The 17,048-nt window shown below is 38.8% G+C and overlaps 1 protein-coding gene across 4 annotated transcripts in view; it reads left to right on the plus strand.

The window, feature by feature from the left end:
• myo10l1 (myosin X, like 1) overlaps nt 1-17,048 on the plus strand; it is a 44,264-nt gene that overhangs the window by 13,568 nt on the left and 13,648 nt on the right. For all 4 annotated transcript variants that reach the window (XM_008399741.2, XM_008399742.2, XM_008399743.2 and 1 more), the window contains exons 2-21: nt 331-429; nt 9,465-9,623; nt 10,252-10,439; nt 11,264-11,398; nt 11,916-12,040; nt 12,190-12,203; nt 12,306-12,390; nt 12,916-13,022; nt 13,223-13,352; nt 13,444-13,562; nt 13,662-13,808; nt 13,999-14,099; nt 14,191-14,257; nt 14,353-14,445; nt 14,529-14,597; nt 14,686-14,768; nt 15,459-15,561; nt 15,795-15,875; nt 15,992-16,116; nt 16,217-16,334. In XM_008399741.2, coding sequence (XP_008397963.1) covers nt 331-429; nt 9,465-9,623; nt 10,252-10,439; nt 11,264-11,398; nt 11,916-12,040; nt 12,190-12,203; nt 12,306-12,390; nt 12,916-13,022; nt 13,223-13,352; nt 13,444-13,562; nt 13,662-13,808; nt 13,999-14,099; nt 14,191-14,257; nt 14,353-14,445; nt 14,529-14,597; nt 14,686-14,768; nt 15,459-15,561; nt 15,795-15,875; nt 15,992-16,116; nt 16,217-16,334 — 2,148 coding nt within the window. The remainder of the gene's footprint in view (nt 1-330; nt 430-9,464; nt 9,624-10,251; nt 10,440-11,263; nt 11,399-11,915; nt 12,041-12,189; nt 12,204-12,305; nt 12,391-12,915; nt 13,023-13,222; nt 13,353-13,443; nt 13,563-13,661; nt 13,809-13,998; nt 14,100-14,190; nt 14,258-14,352; nt 14,446-14,528; nt 14,598-14,685; nt 14,769-15,458; nt 15,562-15,794; nt 15,876-15,991; nt 16,117-16,216; nt 16,335-17,048) is intronic.

A 17,048-nucleotide genomic window follows, 5' to 3' on the forward strand; every position in this document is an offset into this window, starting at 1 on the left:
TTAAACACTGTTGCTTGGCCAGATGTTGGTCTGTCGTTGTCTATTTTGCACATCTGTCTCCCTCAGCATGTGGACAGAGTCGTATGTCTCGCTGGGCTCTGTCAGTCAACAATCCTTTTCCATTTTCTGTTTTCTTTTTTGAACACATCAGTTCATTTTTCACTAAAACTTACCCCAGGCCTTAATTTCACTCACTGGCTGCTTTCCAGTTGAGTTCTGTTGTCAGCAGAGAGTGCTGTACTTCAGTTAAGCGGGAAATCTTTGCGTAGACCCTCCTTGTGTTTGCTACAGTGCTTAACCTCAGTATTTGTGTGTTTCTTTGCAATCCAGGGGGCCCGAGTTTGGGTCAGGGAGAAGGAGCAGCTGCTCCCAGCCACTGTCAACTCCTGTGGAGATGGAACCCTGGTGGTCACAACGGACTATGGAGAGGTAAGGAGGAGTATGCGGCGAGCGGCAGCGCCTGCACCTTTGCTTACAGAATATTCAATGCGATGGTGAAACTGCTGTGTCGTTTCATCCCGTCTTTGCTGATCAATACAAACCGCTGGCCCTAATGCGGCACGTTTCTGCCCCACTTCCCTCCTCCTCCTCTTCGTCCTCATACATATTCAGGATTCATCTCTGGCTCACATTCAGCCTTCAGAGGAGAGCTGAGACAGATAAAATAATCATTCTAGAAGAAACCAGCAGTTTATTAAGACGATAGCACAAAGAAACTAATTTATTTCTTTGATTTATTTCAAGAAGTAAAAAGTGAAGAAAATAGTTTTCCATTCAGCAAACAATGAAGGTTTTGCAACTCTCATCATAAGTCAAAGAACATGTTTCTAAAAAAAAAAAAAAACTTTATTGATGCATGAATGGTCCAAAGATAGTAGGAGTTTTCTTAAAATACATTGATTGGTGCATTTTTAATGCTATGATCTCCAACAAGATTCCCAGGGTACTTAGTGTAAAAATAAGCCCAAACCATCACAGATTCTCCAACAATTCTTAGTCGACACAAGGAGCATTTCCACATAGGTATTTATTTCACACCAAACCCACCTGCAATGTTTGTGGCCACAAATTCAATCTCGACTTGAACTTTGAGATTGAACTTTTTAAATCAGATCACGTTTTCCAAACGCCACGTTCATGTTCATAATGGCAGGACAGAAAAGGCTTTCTCACGGCATTTTTCCAGAACAATCATTTGGAATTGGAGATGGTTTTTATTGGTTGTTCCTGAGATTTGATGACTCCAAGTTGTTGGTCTTTCCTTTGGACACAGAGACAAACATCTCTGTCATTGCAGTGAACAAGAAAGTCGTGAAACGCTAGATTTTATTAACCTCTGGTTAACGTAAAAAAAACAAAAAAAAAACTAATATAAATAAAGAAATTCTTCAGTTGCATTTATTTTACGTGGATTGATTTGGGCTCCAGCAGTTTTTCCCGTTGTGCATCTTATTAAAATCTAATTTAAGCAGGTAAACTGAGGGAAAAATAAATTAATTAACACAAGGGAGTTGAACTAAGTCTAAAAAAACCCCAAACAAACTACAAACCCAGGGGAAAAGTACAACACTGATCTAATTAGAGAATCTGAACCTATAGGGCAACACCATTGTAACAATAATTCACTTTGAAATATGAACTTAAATATGGCAGGACATAAAAGTACAAACCAAAACACAAACACCTGTACATCATGACAACAAGATAAAGTTATTTTAAAGCTTTATACTCACCTTTAGCAAAGGCACTAAAATATCTGCATCTCTATGAAGACTTCCCAAATCCATATATTCTACATCAGCTTATGAAATATGTCCACAATAAGCCTTGAAATGAATGTTTGGGGACGTATTTTGCTGTCAGAACACCCACTGGCAGCACTTAAAGAACAAGGCGATGATGGATTTAATGTCTTTGAAGTTACAGTTGTGAGACTCTCTGTTATTAATGTGCAATTAATTCATGTTTTCGTGGCCTTTCAAACCACCCTAAAAGGCCGAGCGTTTTGATGCTGCTGCTTTGATTTTACGGTGTGGTGGTGCAACAAGGACGGCGAGGCGTTTCCCAAAATAGCGGATATGGGAACAAGCGTTCTCCTTGCAGTAGATTATCCGCTGCCAACCCAACCCCCATCCAGCTCTGCTTACATCCTCGTGTTCCTGCTCTCTGCCAGCGGCTGGTGTTTAAATGTTGCCTCTGCAGGAGAACGTGAATATTTGATAGGGAGTCAGCAGGACTGGGGGCTATACCCTGGTACAACAGGCTCTCACCAATGCGGTCCAGATCCATCCCCGCTGTTTTTAGCTTGACGTTCTCCTGCTTGGTTGGGAATGCGCAAATGACCCCGTGGGCCACAGAGGCATGTGACCCCTGCAAACATCCTGCTGCTAAAGAGCATAAAGCAGCTTAATCTTTAACAGCATTTATAGCTTCAGGTGTTTGTGATATTTTTAAGTTGGACCCAATGTGCAGTTTCTCTGTTTTAGAAACTGCAGCCATAAAACTTAGAAGTACACACAAGATTAAAACCCGCCATATAAAGACATGCAGGTTGCTGAAAAAAATGTGTACAAGAAATGACAAATGGACGTTAAATTATGGGAAGACAATGTAAACTTCAAATCAGATCTGATTAAATCTGCTCTTCTTTTAGAGCAGGGGTCTTTAGCCCATCCGCCATGGTTGTTAGTAGCTTTTTCAAAAATCTACAAGGAAATGAGCAACAATTTTTAGTTTAACCCTAAAATCATTGTAGCATTTTAATTCGATAATAAAACAAAAGATGCATGTATATGTTTCAAAAGCTGATAAGACTTTTTCCCCCCAAGGGTCAGGTATGTTTTGGAGCTATTTAGAAATTTAATTTAGTGGAAACAAGGCTTTTTAGATTGCAACGGGACGATGATGCTTGTTTTAAAGTGAAGTTTGTCACCAAAATCTTTTCTAAATAAATTCAGGAACACTTAACTCTCATTTCATCTCATTTTGCTTTAAAATGAAGTTTCTCTGTCATCACCTGTAGCTGATTATCATAAGGACTTAAGAACGAAAGGACCCAAAGCAAACATGTTTTCCATTTTCCCCTTCTCTTTAACATAGATATATCTCACAGAGTTATGACGATGGATCTGATCTGATTAGTTTAATGAATATGTGATAAAACTGGGTCAGCAAAAAAAAAAAAAAAAAAGAAAATCAGATGAAGTCAGTATTATAGCTTTAGAGATAATGGAAAAAAAATAATTAAAATTAAAATATATTTTTCCTGATTCAGAATAATTTTAAACTCAGTTGGAAGTGTTTCTTCCAAACTTTTTGATAAAAATCACACATTCTGCTTTTTCTATTGAACAGCCTGTTGATAAGGTTGCTATGGTTACTGTCGGCAACAACATAGTCACCTCATCACTGCTTTATTCTGTGCGTCTGCATTTTATTAGAAGCGTTTTATGATGAACGTAAGCCTCACTCACGGACCTGCATGCAGAAACGCAGCCTGCGGCTGCGGCTGCGGCTGCGGCTGCGGCTGCGGCTGCGATGAGTTACGTTTTGAGTGACCCGGATTTAAACAGAGAGCCGACATGAGGACAAAAACGGCTGCAGGGATGTATTAGCTCATGTTCACAGACAGAACTTCCACACGGCAGACAAAATACGGCCTAAAATACACAGAGTGAAAACTGTACGCATGACTTTTATTCTGCATATATAAAAATGAACACTGTCTTGTCTACTGACCCATTTTCTTCTCCAAGGACTCACAGCTTTTGACCCTGAGGGGATTTAGGAGTTACACAGTTGTTGTGCTTCAAATGATGAGATGAATATATGCTTCTAAATTTCTGCTTCCCAGTCTGATGCTCAGACAGATACGAAACTCTGCAAAGTGAATCTCTTGTGAGGCAGAGAGGTTTTAATCACCTTTAACTCTTGACGCTTATTGCAAAATCAGACTTTCTTTGCCTTCGCTTTGGGGGCCTCTGGACTCGATAAAGACTTGGTAAAACATCGGCTATTTACCGTTTAGCATTTCCTCTGAAAACAGAAAAAAAACAACAGCAGTTTTAGTTTTTAGATGGATTTATTCAGCAACTGCTTGCATCTAAAACTGTACAAAAAGGTTTGAATCAATGTAAAGCAAGTTCTCCGCTCCTAACCGGTCAGGTGGAGGCCCGAGGGATCAGGACCAAGGTCAGTGATGAGACCTGCCTCTGCGTACAGTGCTGCGTGATACTGAATCCCTCCTCTGCCGAGCAGAATGTAGGTCACTGTGCCCACGGCACTCCTCTCCCAGCCTTTCCATTTTTATCTCTCAGGCCCGCTCTCGCTCACTCTTGCTGCAGCTAATATGTGAAGTCAAATGAAGAGGCTTGTCTCCCTCGGCTCTGCTCCTGAATCATGCAAAGCAGCATTAAACATCAGAGAGCTTTATGGCGAAAGTCCACACACGGAAAGTGCATGAGTGTTTCCACAAATCAGGTTGAGAGGGAAGTAATTTTGGAGAAAAGAAGCAACAGGAGATAGTAAAGGGATTAAATGTGTTGTGCAGGAAAGGGGCTATTCAATAGATATTCAACAAAAATAACTGTGTTGGGAAAAAAAATGCAAAAATATATATATAAAAAAAATCAAAAGGTGCATGGTTTTGTTAAAAATACGCATTAAGTTCACTTTTAGCAGTTTTTTTGTCAACATCCTACCTCTTGACTTGTAAATATTTGCTTCTCAACCTCGCAAAAAGTTCTCCAGATGTTTTAGATTTTCTTCCTAAGCCCTGCTTTGGTGATCCCACAAATTTTCTGTCAGGTTTAGATCAGACTGGATCAGAGTCCAGGAAACTGAAGGTCACCAAACCTTTAATTTTCCTTTCATTGAGTCATTCAGAGACTTGTGAACCGAAGTATACCTAACTCTATCCGTCTTGACAGAAACTCAATTTCTTACTGTTTCTGTTGAAGAACAAACATGATCGGTATCATCAACATAAGTGTGTTAATTTCACACAAAATATTTTTAAGAAAAAAAAAATAGATGAAAAGTAGGTGAAGTATGTGCTGCTTCTTTCGACAACTTTTGTTTTTTTGCAAATAAAATGAAGATAAAAATAAAATAAAATGTATGTATTTATATGTTTATGTTTTATCCACAATATTTTCTGTGGCTCGGCTTTGTAGCATGTAGATTATTAATGATACATTAGCCATTTTTAATTTTTTTTATTAGAGTTTACTTTCGTTTTCATGCTAATAGAGGGATTTATCAGAGTTGGTTCTTCTTTCTCTCCTCTGCTGATTATCCTGTTTCCCCCTGACCAGTCTAAAGTGTTTTCTCTCCTCACCTTCATAATAAATTATTAAACGTGAGGTGCTCATTTTTAGACTCTCTGAGTTGTAGACCTTAATGTGTGTACCCGCTTGTCACAGACATGAGTTTGAGAGTTCTTGTTACTTTTTCTGGGTGTTAAAATGAAACACGAATCTATTACCAGAATATGTGTCGAATCCCACCAGAGGGCAAAAAAAAAAAAAAAAATAGGAAGACATCTTAAGAAATCCCTTTTTATGTCCTACTGCAGCTGCTTTTTAATTCCTGAGTCTTTGACATACTTTCCCACTTTAAAGTGTCTTGTCTTCTTTCACAGAATCACTTGCCTGTGGGTTGTCCTGAATTACGTAAATTTCTCAAGTGGGATTTTCAAGCCCTGGTTAGTTGAAAACAAATTCGACTCTGCCACAGGAAGCAGAATGACACATTTATTGGTGCAAAAAGCCTCACAATTCAGCTTCCATTGATCACAAATTGACCACTGACAGTTTTATTATTACCTTTACCAACTCCTTTCGAATAAATTAAACTAAAATATGTTTTATATGATTTACTTTAAGTCGATCAGTTGGAACATCTATTTTGTACTTCACCACTTTCTGTGTCCCTGAGACAATCTGAAGGATCTATCATGCTGTGGGCTATAAGAGCCTGGCTCTAGTGTATGGCATCATGATTTCTTAGAAATACTGGAGAATTTAAGTAAAATTTAGGCCGGCTCTCTTAAAAGACTGAATCCAGTGGTGTCTATAAATGCAGCAAGCATTGTATTCAAGTACTTGAGGGTGTTGTTAATGCTTTTACTCCATATATTGCCAAGGCAACCCCCAGCATGGACTTTTAAACGCGCTTGTGCAAATGGCTGACAGATTTATGAAAAATTAATGATAAGAAAAATCTACGTGTTAAACACAGTGAAGAGATTTTCCCACACAAGTTGCTTCCTTGTCACTAATAGGAAGCCTGTCGGCTGAGGTGGCGTTGCTCCTGTGTGGCCAAAGACAAATTCACTGTGACAGAGCTGAGGGAGTGCAGGACCTCATGTGACCCAGATGTCTTCACGATCTGCTGCATGAGAAACCTGGTGCCACTTTTAAGCAAAGAGCCCAAAAACGTCAGAATAATTTAAATTATCTGTAGATGTAGAATGTAAAGTTTCCTGTATAAAGCTTTTATATCTGGAATCTTCTCTGTAGAATATGAAATACACAAATCCTATTTCAGCATGATTGAAAGGTTATTTCTTTTTGATAGTAACTATTTGATATCGCCTAATGTGTGAATTATCTAGTTATAAGTCTTGTTAGTGTCATTATAATCACAAACAACCTCACGTAGCAGATGCAAAGGGTCAAATATATGACCTGCAAATAATTTGGAATGAATAAAAGATAGAAAATAATTGCTGGATGCTTTACCTTATAATGCCAATATGAGTATTTTGCATATGTCATGAGTAGACACTTTGAAGGACTCAGGAAGACGGGAGGCATACTGAAATCTACGAAGTCCAGTGTCCAAGGGGAAACTGAAATCTGAATAAATAAATCCTTATACACAAAGAACAAAACACAAGTCAAAATGTATGGCAACATCTTAACAAGAGAAATAAACTGAGCAAGGCAAGATTTTTAGAACACAAATAAATAATTGTGACAGTATTCAAATAATACTAAGCATAAATAAACTAAGATTTTTAATGCATTTTGTCAAAAAGGCTTGCTAAAATGTGATGAGTTGGGTTTCACATTTGAAAGTTGGGTTTCACATGTGGTTGCAGTCAACTTTTTTGTTGATTTAGTGTGTGTGGAACATTGTTCTCTCTACTTTTCCTATAAAGTACTCTGTAGTGCATGATTATCTAATTCAAATGCTTGAGAGTGATTGTTCAATAACAGCCTGAGGTCCCAGACTGAGCCATTAGGCTTTCAGACAGTCTATGATACACACACATTACTTTTAAAGAGTAATAGATCAGGAAGTCTGGAAGTAAAGAAGCAGTAGATGATTAAAGACAGCTACTGGAAATGTTTTTTGTTCAGAAATTGAAAAAAAAAACCTCAATTAAAAAATATATCTTGGAACTACAACATATCAGTTTATATACAGTGTGGGAGAAGAAGAGAAGATGGATTAAGGAAGAGTAACAAACAAAAGAAAATAAGGATAAAGGACTCAGAAGTGATTTCAGAGACAAAAACAGAAACAAAGAAAGAAATTAAGAGGATGGGAGAATTATTTAACAGAGTGAGAGCTCATAGTGAGCAAGGCAGCGTGCAAAATCTTTGCAGAACAATTGATGTTAGAGACATCAAGACAACACGGTCCAGCTGTAACGTTGCAGCTGCCAAAACCCTTTGACCAGAAGGCATGTCAGTGCATCTCACGTCTCATAGAACCGTGAACATCACACAGATCAGACACTGATTAATTAATACATTAACACAAAGCTCACACATAGATACACAGACTGCTTTCTGGTCACGTTAGGGTCTAATTGTGAAGTTTTTATGAAGTAACTTTAGGTAAATCTACAAAAGCTGATGCAGGTCATATGCAGATGCTTTTATTTGCAGCAGATTTACTTTGTTTTCAGAGAAGCTCCAAGAAGTGGGAACAATTCAATACATGCTTTCATGTACATCAATTGACACAGGAATGTTAATGTGTCAGTTTAAATGTGTGACATTTTTTAGTTTCACCCTGGTTTATTGATTTTTTTTTCTTTTTTATGTCTTTTCTTTTGTTTTCATTACTACCAATTAGGTTTTGATTTAGAAAAGCTGAGGTGAGAGGGTTAAGTTTAACCTATAAATGTCTATAAATGAAAAACTTAAAGATAAATTATATTTTTGAGCATCTTCTTCAATAGCACTTTTCGTACTTGCAGTAGGAAGATGTTAAATCACAGTGAGCTTGCACAAAAGTGAATAAATCCCCAGAAATGGTGGATGACTAATCTCCAGTTTTAGATGATTTAAACTACTTGAAACAAATTAAATTGAAAATGTGTGTAATGTGTCGCAGTTTTCTCAGCTCTTTTCCCTGATTGCAGTGTTGCTGTCAGCTTCTAATGTAAGCCTACAGCAATCTTTCCTCTCCAATGGAAGAAGAGGAATATTTAGGGAATATTTAGGTCAATTTATCACAGCTGAGTGAAGAAGCCCAGCAACTTTGTAGGTTAGACCATCATCTGCGTTTACCCACAAACTGGACATGAAATATCTATGATAGCTTGACATTTACAAATAAAAAAAAAAAAGAGTATGCAAACTGCAGAAATGTGCATGCATATAGGCTAAAAACATCATAATCACACACAATTAGCAAATGATGACATGTTGATTTTTTGGGAGTGGTCCGCCATACAGCAGCTCTTCACCGAAAAAAAGAAAAAGCTGTAAGTGGGGTGAAATAGATAAATTTAGGAACAGTCTGCGTGCCTATGGCAAGCCCTGCTGTTACTCTCCACAGACTACCAACACATCTGTTCCTACAGTGCACACACAGAGTCACACACACTCACAGGGCGAAGGCTTGCTGTGTGTCATATCAGCAACCCTGTATTGTAAATGGCATGGTTTCTATTTTCAGACGAGCTGATTTCAGTGAAATAGGTGAGCGACCTTCAAGCTGAAACAGAACAGCAGTTATCTCCAATATCTCTGTTTGTGTGCGCGTGTGTGGGTGTGTGTGTGGGGTAGACGGGGGGGTGTTGTCCGGACACGGGGATCCATAGTAACATTGTTTACATGCCTGACCTGAATTCGCACCGAGCTGCTTTCACCTGTCAGATCCCACCACATCAGATCTGTTACACTTCCTCTCGTCTTCTCTCTTCCCTCCCCACTTCTCCACTTTCCCCTACACTGTTCTGTTGCCATAGTGATGGATGGCATAAAGGAGACTGGGGTCTGAGCCAAAACCGCTCTGTATTGTCATGAAATGGGTCTAAAAAAAGCGACTCTTGGAACGCTGGCATCTGTTGTTGTTCTAAAAACAACATCCTTAGACTGTAATTATCAAGCAGTAACACCAACAAGAAAAAGGGATCAGATTTGTAGATGATTTTGCTTATGGATTTTGCTTTAACCTTAACATGGTGATGCGAGACAGTTTGTGTGCCTCCTTGTGTGCAGGTGTTTTACCTACAGCAGGCCGAGGTCACCAGGGAGCGGGTGTATGCGATGCACCAGTCCAGCATCGACGGGGTGGAGGACATGTCGGCACTGGCTGAGTTGCATGAGGCTGCAATCATGCACAACCTTTACCAGCGCTACCAAAAGGATAACATTTACGTAAGTCAGGTCATCCCGGTTGCTGACGTACGTGCAAGACGGTGTCTGCTCTGCATAAGCAACTTTATCGCGCAAACACAAACGCTTTATTAGAAAGAAATTGGGTAAAAATGTGAGAAAAGGTAGAGAAGATTTTCTGTATGTACAAACAGACTAACCACCATTTAAACCTATTAGGAGGTTAGTTATCTTGAGGTTATTTTTTGTGATTTTAGGTGACAAAAAGCAGGGCTGAAAATGATAATATTGATGTTTTAACAATAAAAAATAAAGTAACAGTAGCAGTATTCACCCATTTAGTGAGTAGAGTCCTGCTCTGTGTAATATATTCTCTTCTGTTTAGACCTCGACAAGTTATATTTACATTCTTGGAAGATTTAGGTTTAATTAAATATGTTTCGTCTAGGTGAAAGCAATGTTAACTTTTTGTAACCAAAGTCCGAACTTAAATCAGTTTGAAAAAATAACAAGGAGGCTTTCGAACCTCAAAGAATTATGGATGGGTTCAGAAAGCTGTATTAATCCAAATGTTCCATTTATTATTGAGCGGCGTATCAAGGCTTTTCAAGATGGCTTTAAAAAACCCCCAAAAGAATCAGAAACTCTTCTTCTTCTTGTCTGTTCTCAGACCAATATTGGAAGTATCCTGGCTGCTGTCAACCCATATAAACAGATCCCAGGGTTGTACGATCTGGACAGAGTGGACTTGTACTCCAAGCACCATCTGGGGGAACTCCCGCCGCACATTTTTGCCGTGGCCAATGAATGTTATCGCTGCATCTGGAAACGTCACGACAGTCAGTGTGTCCTCATAAGGTGAGTCGATGGTTCAGATCATATCGCTGGGTTGCATCGGACGCATACTCTTTGAACCTTTTCGCATTTAGTCTACAACTACGAACTAGACTTTTATGATTTTATCTACCGGATCAAGACAAAGACGTTTTGGACAAATAAAAATCTCTGAAGGAAAGCTTGCATATATATTCAACCCCATTTTGAAATGATACAAAGCCAAGTCAAATAAATTGCCTTTTGTAGACACAAAGCGGGGTCGACAAATGCTGACATACAGCTCAGCGTGAAAGACATGGAGATTCTACGAATACTTAATCTGGGTGGCTAAAAAACAGATGCGTGCCACACTTTTCAGATCTGTTAGTAAACAATTTTGAAAACCAAGGACACTTTTTCTTCCACTTTTCAACAACATGCCACTTTGTATTGAAAAAAGGTAAGAAACTTAATTAAAGACACTAAACTCGTTCTGTCGCTGCTGAAGAAACAAAACTGAAACATTAAAGTTTATGAATTGTTTCATCTTTTATTTAAATAATAAATAAATAAATAAATAAATAAATAAATAAATAAATAAATAAATAAATAAATAAATAAATAAATAAAAATCCTTCACCACTGTATCAATATGGTTTGCAGCTAAATAGTCTGATCTGAGTGCTTTCAATTACCCTCAACGTTATGAAAAGTGACTGGAACCTAATGAAATATCTCAGAAGCAATCAAGCCCCTCTATCAATTAGATGACCAGACCTGTCGGAGATACTGGAATGTCACAGAAGGTCACTGGCTTTATAATTGGATTTGGGCTGTGTGTGCGTGTGTGTGTGTATGTTCTCCAGTGGTGAATCAGGAGCGGGGAAGACGGAGAGCACCAAACTGCTGCTGCAGTTTCTGTCGGTGATGAGCCAGAACTCGATCGCAGCTCCTCAGTCGGAGAGAACTACGCACGTGGAGCAGGCCATCGTTCAGAGCAGGTGTGAAACAAATGTTTTTACATTTTAATCAGCTGATTGTGTCATTCACCTTCATGTCTGCAGGTATTAACTGTTATTAATTAAACAAAGAGAGTGAAAATGTTCAGGCCTCTATGTATTTATATTTAAGACTCAGCTGCAAGATTTAGCAAGAGCTGCACAAAAACTAATTTCTGCAAACCTCAGGAAGTTGAAGTAGCACTATAAGGAAAAGGCAACTATGCATTCCTTATAATAATCTGAGAGATCAATAAAAGCAGACAGAAAATTAATTCAATGACTGCAGCAATGACTGAGCTATTGCTGCAAAAAAGTAGTCCTCCATGCTTTGCATTAAATATTTCAAATGCACCTTTTCTACTTTGACTTGAGTGAGTTTTGTGTAAAAAATGTCGATCCTTACAGGAAACACTGGAGATGATGGAGGTTCTATTGTCTGTCTTCCAGAAAGCTGAAGCGTTTTCTACATGCTCAGTAAAACAACATAAAAACAGGAGATTCTTGTTTCCTTTTTCAGTCCAATCATGGAGGCTTTTGGGAACGCAAAGACCGTTTACAACAACAACTCCAGTCGCTTTGGGAAGTTCATCCAGCTTCACTTCTCAGAGTGCGGCAACATCCAAGGAGGCTGCGTCATCGACTGTATCCATACTGTATGTCGTGGAACGACAGTTTTTTTTTTATGTTTATTTATTCTTTATTTTTATAGCACAATTCAGCAACAAGGCAGTATAATAATCACAAAAAAAATTTATTCCAGCCATAGTTGCTTCCTTGACTCTACCTTTCAGATTTACTGGAAAAGGTAAATATACGTTATATCTTTCAAGCCATTTTTTATTTTAAATGGAGTAATTAATCAATTTTTAAATATAATGGTAATTGAAATCTCTTTTTTTCTCTGTAGAACCGTGTGGTACGACAAAACCCGGGAGAGAGAAACTACCACATCTTCTATGCTCTGCTGGCAGGAGCCAGTAATGAGGATAAAAGTAAGTCCTCTAAATATTGACAAAGATCCTTTTTTTAATATACCGTACTTTTCGGACTATAAGCTGCTACTTTTTCCCCACGCTTTGAACCATGCGGCTTATAGCCCGGCGAGGCTTTTCTGTGGATTTTTCTTCAACCGCCAGGGGGCGCTTTAGCAGGAAGTGAATCATTGGAAGTCAAAATTAGAAATAAAAGAAGAAATTGCTAATTTTCATTTAGAACAAGCACATGCTAGCAGCAGGCACGGCGGAGACATTTCTTGAAACTCATACTCCCTCATCATGGAAACCACACGAATAAAAAGATTAAGCGTATGACACAATAATTTCTCGTGGTAAAAAAGAAGTTTTATATTTTATGTGAAAAGCTAATTTTTGTGTTCCTGTATGCTAAAAGCTAAAAGCTGACTTATCAGCTTTTAGTCGTAACCAATTGGTCTAAATTGAGATGAAAAGCACATTTGACTTAATATGTTATTCTGAAAATAAAGTATGTACACATGAAGGTCTCGTATGTCTCTCCAGGTCTGTATTTCCTGGAGGAGCCTGCTGAATCTTTCCACTACCTCAGCCAATCAGGATGTCTGAAGGACAAGAGCCTGAATGACAAAGAACTGTACAACAGTGTTATGGTCGGTTATGTTCAATTAGCACGAAGAAGTAACGAATAGCGACCTTGCAAAAGTCTCAGACTTTCTCAAATGTTTTTTTTTTTCAAAATGTCAATATATCACCGTTTTTTGTATTTTTTTTTAAATAGAAAGCTTGTATTTATATAGTTTGTATATAAAAACATTGCCTTTATCTGTTTCATGCCCTCGTCTTTGTGCAGGAGGCACTGAAGGTTTTAGGGTTTACAGAGGAAGAAATCAGAGACATGTTCAAGCTGCTGTCGGGAGTCTTGCAGCTGGGCAACATGGAGTTCATGCTCGCAGGAGGGGCTCAGATCACCACCAAGCAAGGTCAGGCTGTCGCTCAGTTAGTTTAAAATGATTCAGAAAGTTTAGGGTCAAGTTTGAGTAACTTCAGAAACGTGTTCTCTTGCGCTTCCAGTGGTCAGTAATGCCAGTGAACTGTTGGGTCTGGACGCCTTCCAGCTCTCCGAAGTCCTGACTCAGCGATCCATAATCCTCAGGGGAGAGGAAATCTGTTCCCCTCTCACTATTGAACAGGTCAGGGACATAAATGCATTCTCCTTCCCCACTTTTGATTGATCTCCCTCAGACATTCACACAGACATTCGTCCTTACTCTTTTTCTACATCACTGCAGGCCATCGATTCCAGGGACTCTGTCTCGATGGCGCTGTACTCCCAGTGTTTCTCCTGGATCATCCTCAAGATTAACCAGAAGATCAAGGGAAAAGAAAATTTCAAATCCATTGGCATCCTTGATATCTTTGGCTTTGAAAACTTTGAGGTTAGAACTCAAACAATTCATCCTTCATAGATACAAACCATTTTGTTTACATAAAATCCCAATAAAATATGCTTATTATTGTGGTTAAATCGTAGGAAAAAATGCAAGGCATGCTGTATTTCAGGGATAATTTAGCATTTCCAAGCTTAATTGGACATGTATATTGATCAGAGGATGTGTTGATATGCAGGTGAATCGGTTTGAGCAGTTTAACATCAACTACGCCAACGAGAAGCTCCAGGCGTACTTTAACAAGCACATCTTCTCCCTGGAGCAGCTGGAGTACAACAGGTGATGCCGAAAAACGAGCCGTTGAGATTCAGCTCAAAACGTGCTGCTCGTTTCATCAATGTGTGACAGTTCGGATGCGTTTGTTACACAGGGAAGGAGTTCAGTGGGATGCCATCGACTGGATGGACAATGCAGAGTGTCTCGACCTCATAGAGAAGGTGTGAAACATTGCTGTTGATATGTATGTAAAATGTTGATGTTGATTCTGTGATGCAGAGGCGGTTTGAACCGTTTTTGTTTTCCTCGATGTCAGAAACTTGGCCTGTTGGCACTTGTGAACGAAGAGAGCCGATTCCCCAAAGGAACAGATTTCACTCTGCTGGAGAAGTTGCACAGCAGACACTCTGTGAGTTATTTAATGCGCCACAGTTTAAACTACTTTGCTGCGTTTGTGTTGTAATTGCTGCACTTGTTGTCCGTTTCCTGCAGACAAACCCTTACTATGTGAAGCCCAGGGTTGCAGATCATCAGTTTGGGATCAAGCATTATGCCGGAGAGGTGAGCTACGGATAAATGAGCGGTTTTTAATGTTCGCAAATCTGCTCACGTAATTATTTTGACCGGGGGAAGTGTGTGTTTTGGGCAGGTGCTGTATGATGTGAGAGGCATCTTGGAGAAAAACAGAGACACGTTCAGGGACGACATCCTGAACATGCTCAAGGACAGCAGGTAGGAGATTTAAACTCTCAAAAACAGATCATTTTCTGTCAAACCGGGACATTTGAGGTACGCTCTGTATCTGTCTTTAAAATGACGAATGCCCCAGTCAGTATTTTCGATAATCTAACTCAACTCTTCAATGTTCCAGATGCCTTCTTATTCTGATCTTAAAGTAATAATTGCTGTGGCGTAATGATTATAAGCAATAGAAGATGAAAGAAACCTCTGAGGTTCACTTGAATCTTTAATATGACCAGATGTGGTCTACAAGAAAAATACAACAAGCATAAATTAATTCAAATGTTCATAATTTCTCCATAAGGAAACTCTACAAACACTTTCTAGACCCCAATAAGGGGAAGTAATTGACTAAAAGTTCTTTAACACAAAGAATATAATAAAAATGAAGGGTTTTCTGGAGAGGTTGCTTTGAATTGTTGTTTTTCTTTTATTTATTATGGGTTATTTCTTGGTATTTATATGCTGTAACCTTGATTCGTTTCGCAACTCCTTTGGCCTGGTCCCCCCTCTTAAAGAGATTTCCAATCTTTCTGAAATATTTAATGAAAACAAGTAAAGGACTAATTATTTCTGTGGTTAATGGGCTTTGAATATGATATTTTCTTCTGTAAGTCATACAGACACAACCTGTAGCATTCCCACTGCCTAACTGAGCTCCTAGCGTTTCTTTTTTCTCAGGTTGGACTTCATCTACGACTTGTTTGAGAAGGTCGGCAGCAGAAACAATGAGGAGAAGATGGGGACAGCCAGACGTAAGCCCACAGTGAGCTCCCAGTTCAGGGTGAGTTATCGACTTTTGTTTCCTTTTATAGAGGAGACAGAGCGACGTCCGGTAATCAGAAACATAACTAAGGAATCAGCAATTGTTTATTTCGCAAAGTAGTTATTTTAATGGTTTATTGATTTATTATTTAAAGTGGTAAGTAATGAATTGTATTATTCTGTTACCAATGGGGCTGTTTTGCATTATGTGAAAAAAAAAATCTATATCATTTCATTGCTTTGTCTCCCCAGGACTCCCTCCATGCTCTCATGGCCACACTTAGTGCATCCAATCCGTTCTTCATTCGCTGCATTAAGCCCAACATGGAAAAGGTCACTTTGTTTGTATCTGGGCATATCTTTCCTCTAATTGACATCAATCGTTTTCTCTCTCTATCGGGATTTATATTGTTTAGAGTCTCTAAACGTTGTTTATTCTGTCTGCGTAGAATCCGAACGTGTTTGACCCAGAAACCGTCCTGAACCAGCTAAGATATTCAGGGATGCTGGAGACGGTGAAGATCCGTCGCGCTGGATTCCCCGTTCGCAGAACATTCAAAGATTTTTTCTCACGGCACGTCTCCCTATTGTCTACACTCATCTAGAGTCTTTGTGTAGCTCTCTGCCGTGTTGTTTCTATTCTTGTCTCATACTGTGTCTTATTTTGGCGTCAGGTATAAAATCATCATAAACGACAAGGTGCCAGCAGCGGGGGACGACAAGAAAAGAAGCACTGATCTCTTAACTAAATATGATAAGACTAAGAAGGAGTGGCAGCTGGGAAAGACCAAGGCAAGTTTTTTGAAAGCTGAAAGATCCTTTGAGATTTTACATTTAATACTGGTCAGATAGTTGAAACCAGATATTTATATACACTGTATAAAAAGACATGTTACTTTTTGATGATGTCTGTTCTGATTGGTTCATTCACAACATTTGACTAATACAGAGTCAAAACTGTGGATGTATTTTTGAGGGAAAACCAGAAATTCATTATTTCTTGGTGTAACATCTTTAAAAAAAAATCAATACAAATGTGATTTTTGCAAATATCAGGAAGAGGAATTGCAGATCTCCACAAGTCTGGATACAATTTCCACATGCCTGAAGGTGCCTGAAGGTGTTTAGTGTCAAATGCAACAACCTCGTAAAGAAGTAGGCTGAAGCTTAGTGTGTCAAGGTGAAACAAATCCTGCACCAACATGCGCAGAAAGACTCAGAGAGGAGGAACTCCAGAAGAAGAGGGTCAAAGAGGTTAATTTTCTGATGACATGTCATTTGAAAAATCTGAATTTGAACTGATGACCTTCATCACACAATGAGGAGAAATGGCAAAACTTACAAGCATGACAACAAATCCCCACTGTGAAGTACGAGGATGCCTGTATCAGGTTGTGTGGGTGTTTTTCTGCAAGAGGGACTGGTGCACTTCACAAAATAGATGAAAAAATGTGAACCCAAGGTGCATCACCAAATTAGTTACAAAGTGGTTAAACCAAATTGTTT

Source organism: Poecilia reticulata, linkage group LG22 (assembly GCF_000633615.1).
Source record: "Poecilia reticulata strain Guanapo linkage group LG22, Guppy_female_1.0+MT, whole genome shotgun sequence".
Classification (NCBI taxonomy): domain Eukaryota; kingdom Metazoa; phylum Chordata; class Actinopteri; order Cyprinodontiformes; family Poeciliidae; genus Poecilia; species Poecilia reticulata.